At 42.8% G+C, this 18,263-nt stretch overlaps 1 protein-coding gene across 7 annotated transcripts in view; it reads right to left on the minus strand.

Moving 5' to 3' along the window:
• Positions 1-18,263, minus strand: part of NINL (ninein like) — a 190,609-nt gene that overhangs the window by 79,091 nt on the left and 93,255 nt on the right. For all 7 annotated transcript variants that reach the window (XM_037811299.1, XM_037811301.1, XM_037811297.1 and 4 more), the window contains 2 exons: positions 7,082-7,178; positions 1,980-2,152 (listed from right to left, as the gene is read on the minus strand). In XM_037811299.1, the coding sequence (XP_037667227.1) occupies positions 1,980-2,152; positions 7,082-7,178 (270 nt within the window). The remainder of the gene's footprint in view (positions 1-1,979; positions 2,153-7,081; positions 7,179-18,263) is intronic.

Consider the following 18,263-nt stretch of genomic DNA (forward strand, 5'->3'; position numbering starts at 1 on the left):
ACCATGTGCTCACTGTGGGCTCACTGTGGGCCCACTGTATGCTTACTGTGGGGTCACTGTGCACTTAGCGTACTGCGTGTTCCTTGTGTGCTCACTGTATGCTTACCATGCACTTTCCATGTGCTTCCTGTGTACTCACCGTGCAAGCAGGTACTGACCCGCCCCATGATCTGACCACCTCTCACAAGTGGGGGAGGGGGTGCCTAGGAAGTGCAGACCAGGGACATTTTGCATATTTGGAGTCCATCATTATACACCAAGAACCACCAGCAGTTCAAATTAAAAGCAAAACCAAGTACTCTTCTCTGAACACAAAGGAAAATGCTCCCCAAACCAGCGCCTCCTTGAGGTATGGGCTTCAGACACCAGCAACTGAGAACATTTCAGCCACTGGCTTCCATCTAGAAAACAAGGCTTGCATCGGAGCTGCCTCTTGCTTCCTGTCCCTAACCATCGACTTCTTTCCCTCTAAAGGGCCCCTGAACAGTGCAACGCTGGGGCAGCACCCGGAGCACTGGGACCTCTGCAAACTCGCACCCCAGACGGGAAGTGGGGACATCAAGAATGGCGTGACCTGGGGGAAAATCTCATGGTCTAGGGACCGAGCCAGTGAGCCACCAAGTCAGAGCTGCCTGTGACCAGACACTGAGTTCCTGTGGTTGAGCTCAGGATAAACGCTTGGCTGGCCCAGGCCCAGGCTTCTTCAAAGCAGGCACTGAATCTCGAGGGGCAGAATCTGGGAGTCGGCTAAAGAAAGCAAGAAAGCTGTGGGCTCCAGCCGGGGGGCCCAGCAGGGGTCTGGGGTTGCCTCGCCCCACACTCTGGCTTCCTTGTGGGGAAACTGAGGCTCAAAGAACTCAGGTGGCTCTGGGGAACCTACCTCCACAGCTCTCACACTCTTGAACTTCAAGAAGTTAAAGTGACACCAATGTATTTGACTCCACTTACATAATCAGCTCAACTGACAATCCTAAAAATAACTTTCCCACTTTCACTTTTTGAGTATCAGAGATAATTTAAAAATCAGAATGGCAACAAAAAGATGGAGCACTATGAGCCAAGGAGGGGCTCAACTCGACCCTCTACATCTGAGGTCCAAATTTTAAAAGGAGAATAAAAAAGCAAATATCCCGGATTTATTAGTGTTGCCCAGGTGTAGCTCACGTCTTGGAGAAGAAATTTAAATATATTTAAGTATATGTTTGTTTTCCTTCTTTGCCTCAACCAATGTTAAAAACATAAACAAACTAACTTGGGACCCCAAAGCTGTCTTACTAAAAGTAAGTTCCTGATACAGCTCCATCTTTGAAAGGCTGACACCACAGAGAGCAGATGCCAGGAACTTTCTGGAATCCTTTTATATGGGACTAACAAATCCATGTGGACATAATTCCTGATGAGACGTACAGAGAGAATTTGACAGCCAGCCAGTTGCCAGGACCAAGCTAAGGACTTGGGGGTGGGGGTCCTTGAATTAACCCCCTGCTACAGGGAGAGTTTGGCAATTACCTGCAAAATTTACCAAGAGAATGGGCCTAGGTATATTCTAAGACTGATGGTGTGGTACATCCAAATCCTCAACCTTGAGGCTGCAATCTGGAAAGCATCCTACATTTTAAATCCTCGGCAGATTAATATTTCATTCCTGGAAAGCCATGAGAGTATCTTTTCCACACTAGAAGAAAGGTGGGTGTGAGTGGGGAAGGGGAGGAGCGAGGGGTTAGAAACAAATGATTTCGATGAAAAGTCTCCGTGCCCCCGTGTCTGAGGGAGAACCGCTGTGTGGCCAGAATCACAGTGAAGACAATTAGACCTGGAGACAGCTCAGCCTGAAACGTCCTTCCCCAGTGTGATTCCCGCTTCCGTGCCTCAGATTCCTGAGAAGGCCATCACCTCGCTTGGCCTCGAGAAGCACAACATGTGAGCAGTGCCTCAGTGGAACATTATTTTCCAGATGCTGGACCTGGGGTGGGACCCACCTCCACACTCTCCAGGGAGGTGGACCGCTGGAGCCAGCTCCTCCGGCTGGCCCGGGCGTGCTTGTCGGCTGCGGAGGTGGCTTCGGTCTCAGAACTGTGGAGCTCAGGCCAGGTCCAACGACCATATCTTTTAGAGCCGTTCACATACTTTGGTGGGACAGTGCAAGCAGCGGCTGGAAAGGAGAACGGAGACTCGGTGAGGGGCACCTCCACACCAGGCCGTGACACACAGGCTTTCGTGCCCTTACACACACGCGGAAAACGTCGGGAAGGACACAAGAAACTCTTAACCATGGAGAACTTCGTCCCCGGTGTGGGAGGCCAAGAAAGACAGGGCTGGTGACAGGGACTTTAAACTCGAAACTTGATGCACTGTTCAAACTTTTTCAAGCAGTTTGCTTTTGTTTCTCTAACAAGAGATTAATACTAAATTTAGCTTTCTATGCAAAGGAAAAACTCTCCCATGTTCAAGCAGTATTTAGCCGAGAGATCTGCAGCCCACTCCCCACAATGACTGGTTTTAGGTCCCAGGAGGAGCGGTGGGGCCTGCAGGAGGGATGTGGGGCCAGAGAACCAGCCGGAGAGGCACCTCTAAAACTCAGCAGCACGTCGCGTGTGTTTTGGGCAGAAACAGGCAAAGCTGGAGTTTTGGGGTGCATGCTAATCTCCTAAACTCCAAGCGACTCCTGGTGCTTGTTCCTTCCCAACTTCCTTCTCCACACTTGGACAGGGTAGCTGGGACCTCTCGACTAGAGAAAGCCGATGCTGACCCCAAGCCGAATTCTTACAAAAGTGTGCACAGTGGGCAGGGCAAGAAAGGGAGGCGGGGGATGCAGCGACAGGGACAGCAGTCACAGCGGGACACCGATTTCAGAGAGGAGAGGCAACCGGAATGGGGCTGATTGGCGAGAACGGGCAGGCCAACAAGGCAGGACCAGGTCAGAAAGAACAAGGAGTGCTTCTCTGCTGAGGTGCCTCTTGCCTCCCCCCAACGGAAGCCACACTCAATGAAGCCAACCACCACCGCGTTTAGTTCCTCCAAGCCCACAAGGCTGGTCCTCGGCCACTGACCTCGGGACCACTCAGACGAAGACGCTGGGTCGAACTCGGCCAAATGGGAGGGTGATGATGCCTGGGACAGAGCAGGGAACCTGGGGCAAGGGGCAAGTTTTACGGGGAAGATGCTGAGTTCTGCATGGGGCTTGCTGAATGTGGAGCGACAACATGCAGGTGACCAGGTAATTGTCACCCCACTGGGGCACTGAGTCATCCAAGGGCCCACAGGTAACCACCCTGGGACAGCAGGGGCCAGCCCACAGGTTCTTACGTGGACCTAGCACTCGTGGGAACTGTCGGAGAGGAGAAGAATGTCTCCAAGTCAGCAGAGAGAAGACAAGAGAATGTATGAGAAACTCTACCAGTGGCTCTGAAGGGGAAAACTGCAGAGAAGAGTACTTGGCCTGGAGAAAGGCTCTTGATGAAGGGGTGCCAAGAAAGCAAGCAAGCAACAAGTTAAAGACTCAGGTATTGGATTTTGGCTTCCATTTAAAGACTGCTGGTTGGTTATTTGTGGGTGGAGGAAGACTCTTTCTCTTTCCTATTTACTCAAGGAAGCCCCTTGAAGTGGTGGTGTAGGAAGTGGGATATCCTTGTTGGGAAGCAAGAGCCCATTTGGGAAAGCCCTCGGTGGGGCTGGGGGTTCTCCACAGGGGCCCTGAATCCTCAGACATGTATGGACAGGATCCTTGGCCAGCACAGCCCACGCCCCCACGGCGACTTCCTGGGGCTTGAACCCCTCATCACCACACCCACAGCTGTGTAACCTGCGAGTTTTTCTGCTTCCTAAACCCGGTTTTTCTTCCTTTCATTTCCCCTCTGTAGCTTATCCCCATTCTGCGTTTAAAACCTCCATCACCCCCCTGAATGAATGCTGGCCCCATTGCATTATTTCTTCACAATTCCAGCCAGTCAGCACATTCCTAAGAATAACATGTTGCCCAGAAAAACACACGCTTCTTTCACAGTATTCCCCAATGTCCTCACAAGAGCAGCCAAACAGATGCTTGTACACTGATGTCCACAGCAGCACAATTCACAACAGCCAAAGGCTGGGAACCACCCGAGTGCCCATCAAGAGATGACGTATAAATAGAATATGGCACGTAATGCACGACGGAAGGGCATTCAGCCTTAAGCACGAATGAAATTCTGACACAGGCCGCAACCTGGGAGAACCTTGAGAACATTATGCCCAGTAAAATAAGCGAGGCACAAAAGGACAAGTAATGCAAAAACTCACTCCTAAGAGAGGTCTAGAAATAGAAAATTCAGAGAGACAGAAAGTAGATTAGACATTACCTGGAGATGGGTGGAAAGGGGAAGGGGTTATGTTTGGGGGAAAAACATGTATAACCATTTTTGAAAAGTAACATGCTCCTTACAAAGATTTAGAAAATTCAGACCCAAAATAGAAATGAGAAAGAAGGCTGAAAAGCATGTCCCACTCCAAGAGCCAGGAAAGTCAACGTCAGCTCTTTCTCTCCAGAGAAAAGTAGTCGTAGGGCCAACTGACATTTTGTCAATGTTTTCTTTAAGTCTTTACTTTCTGTGCAATGATTTTACGGATTTTAAAAATTTACACTTGTAACCATAACAAGTAAACCTGTTACTTTTAATTAATAAATTTATTAATTAATAAACTATTTCATTAATAAATGAAACAAAAAGGTTTGGGGAAAGAAAAAAAAAAACACCAACCAGAAGCATGTCACCTCCCTCGGACAGAGATAAACTCAGGAAAGTGTCCACACAGCAAGCCAGGATAGAAACAAGAACAGCAGAAGGATGAGCAGCGGGAAAGGGAATGAGGCAGCATTCGGTATTCACAAAATCACAGGAGTCGAACGCTCTCGGGGCTAGAAGGGAAGGACCACGTAAAGCACTGGGCCAAGCATCATAGGACACTCAAGTTCCTTTATGTCATCTCTTCATGGGTGAAGGCGTAAGGGTGCAGAGCACGAAAAGTGGGATGTCTCGGATGTGGCCCCCATGGGGAGGGCAGAGTGACACCCCAGAGGCCTGGTGACAAAGGGCTGCTGTCTCCACGTGTCATCTTTATTTATGGAAGACTGACCAGGTGTAAGAGTTAAAATGCATTAGGTATAAGTTGAATAATGGCCTTTAATGGAAGGAATAAAATGACAGGGAATCAGGTCGGCTCGTCAAAGTCCAGGGTATGTGGTCACACAATGAAACTATAATCCTGGAGTTTCAAAGGACCATTTTTCTGAGCCAGGCGGGAAATGGCGGAAAGGACGGGCAGACAGGTTAGCAACCAGAAGAGAGTGATGTCGTGAATGAAGCCCAAGTGGTAGAACAAAGCATTCCTGAAGAGGTGTGGAAGGAAAGGACGTGTGGGAGGAGGGGTGATAGCGCGGGACGGACAGACAGACCAGCAGACGTGAAAAGACCGGGCCAGAAGACGGGAAACAGAAGTGGACCCAGCTCCTAAAGTAGCAGCGAGGGCTTACTCAGGCTCTCGGTGAATCCTCATGCTATAGGGCCACCCCCACCTGGTCTCTAGCATGGCACACGAGCCATGTAACTGGGGAAGACCTTGAGATTCTAATCCAAAAGAAAAGAAAAATTTTTAAAACTGGAGTCAGTGAGGAAAAGTACAAGTCTTAAAATAGCTTCTTATTTCTTTGGAGGAACTGAGAACATGTCCCACAGAACAACGCAGTGTTAAGCTTAGCAATGCCACACACGCAAGAAGAAGGCCTTTATGATGTGACGCGGTCACCTTTTTTAAAGGCACTTTCATATCCAGGATCGCATGATCACGTTTCCAAATCCTGGGTTAGGAAAGGCAAGCGGCCACCTTCACATCTTTAAGACAGAAAGCGTCAGACGAAGCAGCTAATGGTTCACCTAAGGGCTGTGCCACTGGCTGTGGGCGACACTGACTTAGATCCCAGGTCTTCTCTCCCACTACCCTAGGTGCCTCTGCAACCAGCAAGGAGCTGACCAGAAGCTTCCACTGGAAGGAACTGGGTTTGGTAATGGCACAGATCCAAGAACCCAGGGCTTGAGGGTGGAAAACTGGATTCAACTCCTCAGCCCCATTGGTTAGCTGCGGGATCTTGGACACATCCCAGCACATCTCTGAGCCTCAGCTTCTTTATCTGAATAGTGTGCATGACAATGTCACAGGATACTCCTGAGACTTAAGTGAAAGATATATAAAATGTATCTAAAGCTCGACATTTGGCACATAGGAGACATCCAATTTAAGTCCTCGTGCCTTCCACTTTCCCTTCTTCCATCCCGATCCCCTCCAACACTGTTAGCCACACTCACCTCCTTTCCCTAACGGATCTCCCATGGCAGTGGCATGGAGGGGAAGAGCTCTTGCTTTTGCTCTATGCTCATCAACAGCTCCCAGTTCACTTGCCCTCCTGACCTCCTCAGAGGTCACCGAGACCGGGATTGTCACGTGTGTCAGGGGGCTGCCATCCCACAGCCCCAGGCCCACCAGAGCAGACGCCACCAAGGGGTGCCTGGGTCATCATCTCTCAACCCCCACCAGCCACCGACCCTCCCCCCACAGGACCCTCCCTCCAAACTCTCCCACAGAGCCCTCTGTTAACCTCCCTCCACCTCCGAACTTAACCAAAGCTCTCTCTGAGGTCGTCTCCTCCTAAGGACACTGCTTCTACTTTTATGTGTTTTCTTTGTCCCACCAACCCCATTACCCTAAGATTCTAAAATATATTAGCACAGTACCAGATAACATCACACCTTCTATCTGTATCGTACTTTTAGTTCTTAAAGTCTTCAACTCCCATCCATTAGCCCATTTTATCCTGTCAATGACCCTAAAAGATGGGTACAGCATGTATTATTATTTAACACTATTCTACTAATAAGGAACCGAAAGAAGAGAAAACTGAAATGTTTATATGGCTTGGTAGCAATAAAACGTGGGGTGAGGAATTTGGTTTTCAGAACAGGTGGGTTCTTCAATTAGAATATTCGTGTATGTTCCCAAAAGTCACAAATAATGAAAAGAAACTAAAATCAAGAGGCAGAAATCCTCTTACCTGGTTCTGAAGAACTACTTTCTTCATTCGAGGGCCTAACACCAGCGCTGGATGATAACACTGCCACAAAACCTTCCTTAAATTCCTCAAAGTTAACCTGGAGGAATTTCAGAAAAGAGAAGGCAATGTTACCTTCAGTGGATCACACATTGAATACCCGAGACTTTTGATTTTTTTTTCTTGGTTGGAAACATCTTATTGTTGCCTTTTGCATTACAAATATTCATTCCCTTTTTTCAAATATCTACTTAAGATTCTTTAAAATAGAAGAATAGAATAACGAAAGTAAAAGTGAACCATAACACCAAATAAAAACTTTTAGCAATTTTAAAAAGTAAATAGACCAACATAATTAGGAAAAAAAAACTCACTACAGAGAAGGGGGACTGGAACGACCATAAAACATTAATTTATATAAAGAAAACATCCATGCTGTCCTACCCCATTGAGAAATAGAACACTGCTAGCACAGCAGAAGGTCCCTTCCCCCATGGTAACTTCCCAATTATATCCCCTGCCCCCTCACGCTGACTTTTATAGCAATTATGTCCTTGCTTTTCTATATCTCATTCGCACATATTATATGCTTTAGTTTTGCCTCTTTTTGAATTTAATCTAAATAGAATAAGATACACACATACACATTTTCAGGTCTTACTACCTTGGCTCAATATTACTTCGTTAAGATTTCATCTGAGTTGCTGTTTATAATTCATCCATTTCCTCTGCTATACAGTAATCCATTGTATAACCAGATAACAATTTACTAATACATCCTCTGACGGAAATTCAAATTGTTTCCAGTTTTTAGCTACTAAAAGCAAGACTGAAAGACAGAGGCATAGAGAGGTGTAGAAATTAGTTAGTCCCCTAGAGTAACTAGTAAATAGCCAGGAACAACTAGCAAATAGTCTGGAACAACTGTTGGGGAACATCCGTGACTGGTCACACATTGTACAGCAACTTGGAATGGATGAAATGGCTGAGATTGCAGCACAGACCTGTAAGTAAAGCTCCCCAAACTGCAGAGCTGGCACCCCTCCCCCACTGGCACGTCACACTGAGTTCAAAACTTTGCTGTGCCAGAGCAAGGGAATGTAGCTCAACCAAGCTTCAACTGCAGTTTAAGATAACAAATTTGGGTTACTGAATACAAGCTACAAGCACAGATAAACCTGGAGCAAATAGGAAAGAAACCTGAGGTTCCTCTGGCAGAGAGGAGGCAGGGCTCATGGAAAAAATATATATATAAATAAATGAAAACAGAGGCTTTTGGAGACAGCTGAGCTCAGAATACTGGAAATTGGCTGTGTCCCAAGAAAAGGGGCACAGAGAACTGGGTAATAAAACGGTTGACCAGCATAACTGGGGGGCTGGGGACTGGCTCTGAAAAGGGGCTTTCTTTTTTCCTTTTCTCCCCCCTCTCACTCTAAGTAGCTCAGTAGAGAAAGCCTCAGACATTTTCAGTTTTCATCACTGACACACACTGGTGGAGTTAACAGAGCCAGAGAGAGGAATTCAAGTGTAGAAGATAACTCCTGAAAGGGTATATCTTCCCTAAGAGTTAACAGAGCCAGAGAGAGGAATTCAAGTGTAGACGATAACTCCTGAAAGGGTGTATCTTCCCTAAGAAAAGAGGGGTGGGGCCCAGCTCAAGTGGCAGACCTCCCTCAGAGAATTGAGACCCCAGGGCCTGGGGGGAAAATAAACAAACCCAAAACAACTTAAACTTGGCTTCTGATACCCTCAGCCCCTGGCCAGGACAAGGTCTGCTGAGAATTAAAGGGACTGCATCTTGTTATACCAGTGGAAAGCCGCAGGCTGACAAGTGCCACCTGCTGGACAGGATAGAAAAAGCACCAAGTCTAGAAGCCTCACAGGAAAGACTGACAAACTGCTCCTCAGGGAAACTTGCTACTGATCACACCTTCCTCCTGAGACCTGGGCCCTTCTGGTCTGGGAAAATCTGATTGTGATAATCAAGGAATCAGATGCTCAGACAACAAAAAATTACGAGTCACATTAGGAAAAAGGAAGATATAGCCCAATCAAAGGAACAAACTTACCCTTCAACTGAGATACGGGAATTGAAACAACTAATTATTAATCAAACAAACCTAAATCAATCCAAAAATCAAATCAACAAGTCGAGGAAATATATGGCAAATGAGATAAAGGACATAAAAAAGACACTGGGCAAACATAAGGAAGATCTCAAAAGTTTGAAAAAACAGTTGGCAGAATTTACGGGAATGAAAGGCGCAATAGAAGAGATGAAAAACACAATGGAGACATACAACAGCAGATTTGAAGAGGCAGAAGAAAAGATTCATGAACTGGAGAATGGGACATCTGAAATCCTACACACAAAAGAACAAATAGGGAAAAGAATGGAAAAATATGAGCAGGGGCTCAGGGAACTGAATGACAACATGAAGCACATGAATATATGTGTCATAGGTTTCCCAGAAGGAGAAGAGAAGGGGAAAAGGGCAGAAACAATAATGGAGGAAATAATCACTGAAAATTTCCCATCTCTTATGAAAGACATAATTACAGATCCAATAAGCACAGCATACCTCAAACAGAATGGATCTAAATAGACCTATGCCAAGACACTTAATAATCAGATTATCAAATGTTAAAGACAGACAGAATTCTGAAAGCAGCAAGAGAAAAGCAATCCATCACATACAAGGGAAGCTCGATAAGACTATGTGTGGATTTCTCAATAGAAAACATGGAGGCAAGAAGGCAGTGGTACTGAAAGAGAAAAACTGCCAACCAAGAATTCTATATCTGGCAAAACTATCCTTCAAAAATGAGGGAGAGTTTAAAATATTCCCAGACAAACAGACAATGAGAGAGTTTTGTGAACAAGATACCCACTCTACAGGAAATACTAAAGGGAGCACTACAGACAGATAGGAAAAGATAGGAGAGAAAGGTTTAAAGCACAGTATTGGGAAATGTTAGCACAATAATGTAAGTACACTGAACAAAGATGACTGTGAGTATGGTTGAAATAGGAAGGTTAAGCGGTATGTAGGACACCAGAAGGAAAGATAGAAAAGAAAGTCTGGGAATGTACAACTTAATGAAACCTAGAGTGGTAAATGACTGTGATTAAATATACAAATACGTGTTTACATGAGGGAGAACAAATGAATGTCAATTTTGCAAGGTGTTAAACATGGGGTGATACTGGGGAAAAAACACAGTCAGTGCAAACTAGAGTCTATAGTTAATAGTAACCTTGTAATATGCTTCCATTAATTGTAACAAAGGCGATATACCAAAGCTAAATGTCTATAAGAGGGGAATATAAGGGAGGGTTATGGCATTCTTGGCATTGGTGGTGTTGTCTGACTTTTTAATTATATTTTATTTTTTCTTTTGTTACTTTTTTTGTTGTCATTTTTTCTTTCTTTTTACTTTTTTTTTTTTTTTTTGCCTCTTCCTCATTTATTGTGGAAGAAATGGAAATGTTCTTATATAGATAGTGATGGTGAATGCATAACTATGTGATTACATAGAGAACCATTATTTGTTTACTTAGGATGGAATGTACGGTGCATGAATAAAACCATCTAAAATAGAGTGATACAAGTGCTGGAGTAAATGTGGAGAAAGGGATGTACCTAATCACCGTTGGTGGGGGAAGTAGAACGGTGCAGCCAATCTGGAGGGCAGTGTGGTAGTTCCACAAAAAGCTAAGCATGGGGTTGCCTTATGGTCTGGCAACTTGGTTATTGAGTATATACTTGGAAGAACAGAAAAGAGGGACAGGAATGGATATTTGCAGAGCAGGGTTTATAGTGTCAGTATTCATGATTTGCAGTGGATGGAGATAGCCTAAGGGTACACCAACTGATGAACAGAATGGTAAACTGTAGTGTATACATACAATGGAATATTGAGCCGCCACAAGGAGTGAAGTTATGAGGTGAATGGACAGTAAGAATAGTATGTTGAGTGAAATAAACCAGAAATGAAAAGAAAACCATTATAATGCCTCACTAATATGGACTAACTATAATGCGCAAGCTCCAAGAATTGAGTCTGAGAGCAAACTTATCAGAGGAAGGCTTACTGTAAAGGTTCCTCGATTGTAAGCTCTTACAGCAGTTACATATATTCTTTACTTGTAATGATTATTTCTAAATTCTGAGATGCTGAGATCTTTGTGTATAGCCTGGTTAGTCCCTGGAAACTTGGGTATCTGTTTTACACCTCAGATTCAGAGCCAGAGTCCAGCCGCTATGAATGTCAGCATTATCCCACATAGTAAATGTTAAGGACTATGAAAAAAGAGATCAGACTTCAATTAGAGATATGAACGAAATGGACTTGTTTAGGACTAAGGTAAATTAGACTAAAGGATAAAAGATGATATTGATGGTGTTTTTAAAACTTCAACTTCTGTGTGAGACCAAAGGAAAAGATGTTTATTAGGTGCAAAATCTATATTGTTTGTAACACACTATATAATTTAACTTGTACGGTTAGTTTATTCAAACAATATAATTACATGGAATGTTGAATAGGGAGTGAAATCTGGTTGGTTTGTACAGATTAGTGTGAAGTCCTGATACATCCCAGAGTAATGTGGGCAGAGAATAAAGATGTATTTGCAAAGCCCCCTTGAAGGACTGGGGGAAAATGTGGAAATATTAACTTTCCCCACGTGGAGAATTAATGATACTCTCACAAGCTTTAGGAAGTATCAATTTAGAAAGCTGAGCCCTCAGTCTTGGGGCTTGCCCTTATGAAGCTTGTTACTGCAAAGGAGAGGCTAAGCTTACTTAAAATTGTGCCTAAGGGTCACCCCCAGAGAACCTCTTTTGTTGCTCAGATGTGGCCTCTCTCTCAGAACCAACTCTGCAGGTAAACTTGCTGCCCTCCCCCGACATGGGACTTGACTCCCAGGGCTGTAAATCTCCCTGGCAACGCGGGACATGACTTCCAGGGATGAACCTGGAACAGACATTGTGGGATTGAGAAAACTTTCTTGACTAAAAGGGGAAGAGAAATTAAGAAAATAAAGTTTCAGGGGCTGAGATATCTCAAATGGAATCAAGAGGTCATTCTGGAGGTTCTTCTTATGCATTATTTAGACATCCCCTTTTAGTTTTTAGTGTACTGGAATATTAGAAGGAAATACCTGAAACCGTTGAACTGCAACCCAGTAGCCTTTACTCCTGAAGATGATTGTATAACTATATAGCCTACAACAGTGTGACCTTGTGATTGTGAAAACTTTGTGGCTCCCACTCCCTTTATACAGTGTATAGACAGATGAATAGAAAAATGAGGACAAAAGTAAATGAATAATAGGGAGAGATGGTGGATATGGGATGTTTTGGGTGTTCTTTTTTAACTTTTATTATTCTTTTTTGTACGTGGTAATGAAAATGTTCAAAAATTGATTGTGGTGATGAATGCACAACTATATAATGGCACTGTGAACAACTGATTGTATGCCCTGGATGACTGTATGGTATGTGAATATATCTCAATAAAACTGAATTTTTTACAAAAAAGCAAGACCGCTTTGAGCACTGTTGCACACGTGTCTTTAAGGGGTTTCTCTAGAGTCCACACCTAAGAATGGAATTGCTGGGTCACAGGATATCTACTTTATATCCTCTTGTTGAATTGAAGCTTTTATCTTTATAAAATAATAACCCTTTTTACTCCAGCAATGCTTTTTACCTTAATGTCCATTTTCTCTAATATCAAAAAAATGACACCAGCTTTCTTTTGGTTAGTATTTAGGTGAAATATCTTTTTTCCAAACTTTTAATTTCAAGTTTTTGTATCCTTATGATTTAGATTTATCTCTTATGAAGATATATAGTTGAATTTTTTTTCCAATCTGACAATCTTTATCTTTTAACTGGGACATGTAGTCTATTTATATTTACTGTAAATCCTGATAGTTTAGATTTAAATCTACTATTTTATTTTGTTTGCTCTACTTGACCTGCTTGTTTTCTTTCCTCCCTTTGGATTTACTGATCACTTTTCACGATTTCATTTTTCCCTTTCTTAATTCAGGAGTTACAAGTCTACTTCTATTCTTTTACTGTTTATCCTAGAAATTCCAACATGCATCTTGAGCTTATGCATGTTTACTATTAATCAATACCTTTACCCTCTTCCATGCCAGTACAAAGCCTGTGTACACGTTAACTCCATTTACCACACTCCTAAATTTTATGCCTCTGTTATCATATATTTTAAATTCTATATATTCTAACCATCCCACAATTTTTTTTTATAAAGTCAATGTTCATTTAGAATTATTCATATTTTTCATTTCTTGCATCTCTGACCTTCAACCTGGGATAATTTTCCACCCTTTAGAATGTCCTTCATGTTGGGTATGGTGGTGCTAAACTCTCTTACAGTTTGTCTGAAATGTTTTTCTTTCAGTTTTATTCTTGGGAGATATTTTTCCTGGGTATGAAATTCGAGTTGGCGGGTTACTGTCTTCCTGCACACTGAAGGTGTCGTTCTACTAGCTTCCCTTGTCGCATCTGAAAAGTCAGCTGCCAATCCAACTGTGACTCATCTGCAGGATATGTCTTTTGTCTCTAGCTTCATTATTATTTTTATTATTAAACTTTTCATTTTTAGATAATTACAGATTCACCTGCAGTCACAAAACAAAATACAGGGGGTCCAGTGTACCCGTCTCTAACTGTTTTTAAGATGTCTTTGTTTTCTCTTATTTTCACAACAATATGGCCAAGTGTGGCTTTCTTTTTCTTTGTTCTGCTCAAAATTCTATGGGCTTTTGGAATTCCAATGATTATGCTTCACTCTCTTCTAAATTTATTTTCAGCTATTATCTCTTCAAATGATGCCCCATTCACTTCTTCCCCCTGGGGACTCCAATTAAAGGGATGTTGGAAATGTCTCACTTTATCCTTACCTTCTCTTCTTACATCTTCATGCTACATTCTGGATGATTCCAGATGGTGAATGCTCTTTCATCTGTGTCTAAACTGCTGTTAAACTCTTCCAGCATGATTTGTAATTTTGGTTATCATATTGTTCAGTTCTAGAAGTTCTATTTAATTCTTTGTTTGGATTTGTTTCATCACTTTTTTATCAACAGACAGTTCCTACTTCTCTGTAGATATTTTCAAGTTTGTCTTACACTTCTAACATAGTAACCACAGGTGTTTTATACTTTGTGCCCAATAATTCCAACATCTTACTTTTTTTTTTGGATCTGCTCCCATATCCTGTTGTTTCTACTGGTTCCTGCTCATCCTATCTTGTTTGTATACCTTCTTCTTCTTCTTTTTTTTTTTTTTATAATTACCCAAATGTTTACTTTTACCACAGATCTTCATTTTTTTTTTGCTGCTTTAAACCACTATCTAGTGTCTTTTCCTTTCAGTCTGAAGCATTCCCTTTAGTATTGCTTGTAGGGCGGGGCTAGTGGTGATGAACTGCCTCAGCTTTTGTTTATCTGAGAATGTCTTTATCTCTTCCTCATTTTTGAAAGAGAGTCTCACTGTATATAAAATTCTTGGCTGGCAGTTGTTATCCTTCAGCACTTAAGTATTTCAACCCACTGCCTTCTTGCCTCCATGGTTTCTGATGAGAAACCAGCACTCAATGTAAATGAGACTCCTTTTATATAATATGTTGCTTTTCTCTTGCAGCTTTCAGAACTTTCTCCTTGTCCTTTGCATTCGATAGTGTAATCAATATGTGATGAGGTATATTTTCCTTCATGTTTATCCTGTTTGGTGTTCTGTGAGCTTCTTGGTTGTGAATATTCACGTCTTTTGCTAAGTTTGTGAAGTTTTCTGTCATTATTTCTTTGACTATTCCTTAATCCCCTTTCTCTCTTTCTTCTCTTCTGGGACTCCCATTATGTTTATATTGGTGTACTCGATGGTGTCCCATAACTATCAGGCTATTTTTGCTTTTAATATTTGTTTTTTCTTTCTGCTTCTCAGCCTGACTCACTGCAACACTCTTGTCCTCAAGTTCACTGATTTTGTCTTCTGTCAGCTCCATTCTTCTCTCAAAACCCTCCTGGGCATTTTTCATTTCAGTTATTGTGACTTCAACTCCAGTAGTTCTGCTTGGTTCCTTTTAAAAATTTCTAATTTCTGTCTCTTTAATAAGACTCTCATATTGCTCATTCATTGTTTTCATGATCTCCTTTAGTTCTCTTTCTGTATTTTCCTTCATCTCCTTGAGCATTTTTAAGAACATATTTTTAAAGGCATTGTTTAGCATGTCCGCATTCTCATCTTCTTTATTGGTGTTTTCTCTTTTTTTATCCTCTTCCTTTGGATAGGCTTTCATTTCCTGTTTCTTTGTTTCTCTTGTACTCTTTTCTTGCACACTGTACACTTTAATATTTAAAATGTTAACTCTGGGGTTTACTCTCTGAGATGTCTGTTTCTTAGTGTTTTAACCAGATTTTCTTAAGCTTCAGCCCTCCGATCAGGAAAGTCTGCCCAAGGTGAATACAGTGTACAGGGTTTTCCCTGTTTTTCTGGGCCTGTGTCTTGTCCTGGGCTTTTACTTGGTAGTTTTTGAGTGCCCTGTTTACAGGAGTTTGGCTATCCCCTCTTTTACTCAGGACACAGACCTTCTTCTCCTGTGTATTTGATGCCAGCAGGCTTTTGTCCCAGACTGTCTGCCTTATAGATTTTTACATTCCTCTCATTGTCTCACGGTGCTTTTGCTTGAAGGGCAAACTCTGGGAGGAGGATCACCCTGGAGAGGACTTTCCAAGATCAGTCTTTCCCAGCCAAAATGGGGCAAGGGACCCATGAAGTGGGCACAAATGGGCTCCAAAATGCCCTAGAGATGTGATCAGGAAGGGCTCCAAAAGCTTTTCCAATGGGTCCCCAAAGCTGAGCCTTCCTGGCCTTCCCAGCAAAAGCAGCTCTTCAGCTAACTGGCCTGAGAAAGCACTGTGTCTTTAAATCTCCACTGCCTCCACCCCTATCCTGGGTGGTTTGAAACAATAGCAGCCTTAGAGCTGGAACCCAGCAATCCGAATTCGCTAATCAAAAGCCATGATCAGTGATTGGCCATGTCCGCCCCGTTCTTGGAGAAGAGGATTTATATATCACCCTCTGTCACCAGCAGCCAGCTAGGGACTGGATCCCACGGTGGCTTGCTGCGGGAGTTATGGATTGGTGCTGGTAGCCACTTGTGCTGAGAGAGAAGTTTACAGTTCTTTACTGTATTTTATCTGCCTCTTCCTCCTGCTCTTCCCTGGATGCTGAACAGTGTTCTTATGGCTTCTGAAGTTTTAAAATAGTTATTTCAGGCAATTTTTTGATGGAGGGCTGAATTTTGGTGCTCCCTACTCTGCCATCTTTCCTGGAAGTCCCAAGATTGATATTTAATAGGTCTGTGGCTCAGGCATTGACTTGAGATGTTTTTTAAGTTTCTGAGATGAATCTAACCAGTCCAAATATTCTAATAATCATCAGTTTAGGAAACCATTAGTGCATGCCTACTCTGTGCCCAGAACTGCCTTAAATGACGAGAATATAAAGATGACATTGTTCCTGTCCCAGAGAGGCTTTGGATGTTTCTGGGCATTAAAAGTCCAAAATGTGTCTCACTGGGCTGAAAATCAAGATATCAGCAGGGCTGCATTCCTTTTTGATGTTCTAGGGGTGGTCCATTCTCCTCACCTTATTCTTCTTTGTTGGGTGGTGGTCATTGTTTGACTACAACTTAGGAATAATTTCAGGATCAGATGATGACACTTTCCTCAAGAGAGGACTTTATTTTTTATTTTTGCATTATCCATGAAGTGCTATCTTAAATCTAAGTGCAAAGCTTGAGGTTCCCTAGACTACTAAGGAGACACAGCCCAGACTTCAAAAAGACACAATGGCTGATTCACCTGCAGTTCAACCTCACCATAAAAGTATTACCCCTTAGGCTTCTCCCTTAAATTTGGGGTTGGTTCACAAGACTTTCTACCTTGGGTTAGCCTGGGTTTTGATATACATCTCCCTGGCCGTGTGAGGCCTCCAACAACCACAGATCAATTTCACAGCTGCTTATTTAAGATAAAAAAATATTCTCAGAGAAAGTGCATTTTTCTGTGCTGGGATTACTTCCCTGGGTTCTTGACTTATAGATTTTTGGACTGGTAATGTCTCACTCTTATCTGCTCTTTAATGCTTTCAAAATTTTTGTGTTTACTACTTTGTTCCACTTTTTTGGTAGTCCTCAGTGGACAGCTGGCCTGAGTTTGCTAATATGACACTATTGGAATGTCTAAAGCCTCTTCAATTGTTTTGAGGGCTGTATAAGATCTCACCATATGGATCTACCAAATTTATTTACCCAAACCCATATTGAAAAGTCTGTTTCAATCTTCTGCTGTTTCACACAAATGCTGCAATCAATAACCTTACATGCATTTCATTACACATAAAGAGAGAAATCCTTTCTTTGCATCCACAGCATCTGGATGTTGCCTAGCACATAATAAGTACTCAAAAAATACTTGTTGAATAAATGACTGCATAAATAAATGGCAATTTGCGTGAACTAAATCATAGATTTCTTTTGTGTCTGATAATAATCATCAGTCGACTTTCTTCTATCCATCAAACAGCAGTGGAATCTGATGGCCAAGTTTGGTACCCGTGCCAGTTTGAATGAATTATGTCCCCCCAAATGCAAATATCTTTGATGTAATCTTGTGTCTTCAGTGTTGATTAGACTGTAATTCTTTGAGTGTTTTCATGGAGATGTGCCACACCCAAATGTGGGTGATGACTCTGATTGGATAATTTCCATGGAGGTGTTACCCCACCCAATCAGGGTGGGTCTAAATTAAATCACTGGAGCCATATAAATGAGCTGACAAACAGAAGGAACTCAGTGCAGCTGAGAGTGACATTTTGAAGCGGAGCCACAGCCAAGGGGGACACTTTGAAGACTGCACAGGGGCTGAGAGAGAGAAGCTGCAGATGAGAGACAATTTGAAGATGGCCACTGAAAGCAGACTTTTGCTCCAGAGAAGCTAAGAGAGGACAAATGCCCCAAGAGCAACTGAGAGTGACATTTTGGAGAGAAGCTGAAGCCTAGAGTGGAACGTCCTGGTGGAAAGCCATTTTGAAACTAGAACTCCAGAGCAGATGCCAGCCACGTGCCTTCCCAGCTAAGA

The sequence above is a fragment of the Choloepus didactylus genome, chromosome 19 (assembly GCF_015220235.1).
Source record: "Choloepus didactylus isolate mChoDid1 chromosome 19, mChoDid1.pri, whole genome shotgun sequence".
Taxonomy (NCBI): domain Eukaryota; kingdom Metazoa; phylum Chordata; class Mammalia; order Pilosa; family Megalonychidae; genus Choloepus; species Choloepus didactylus.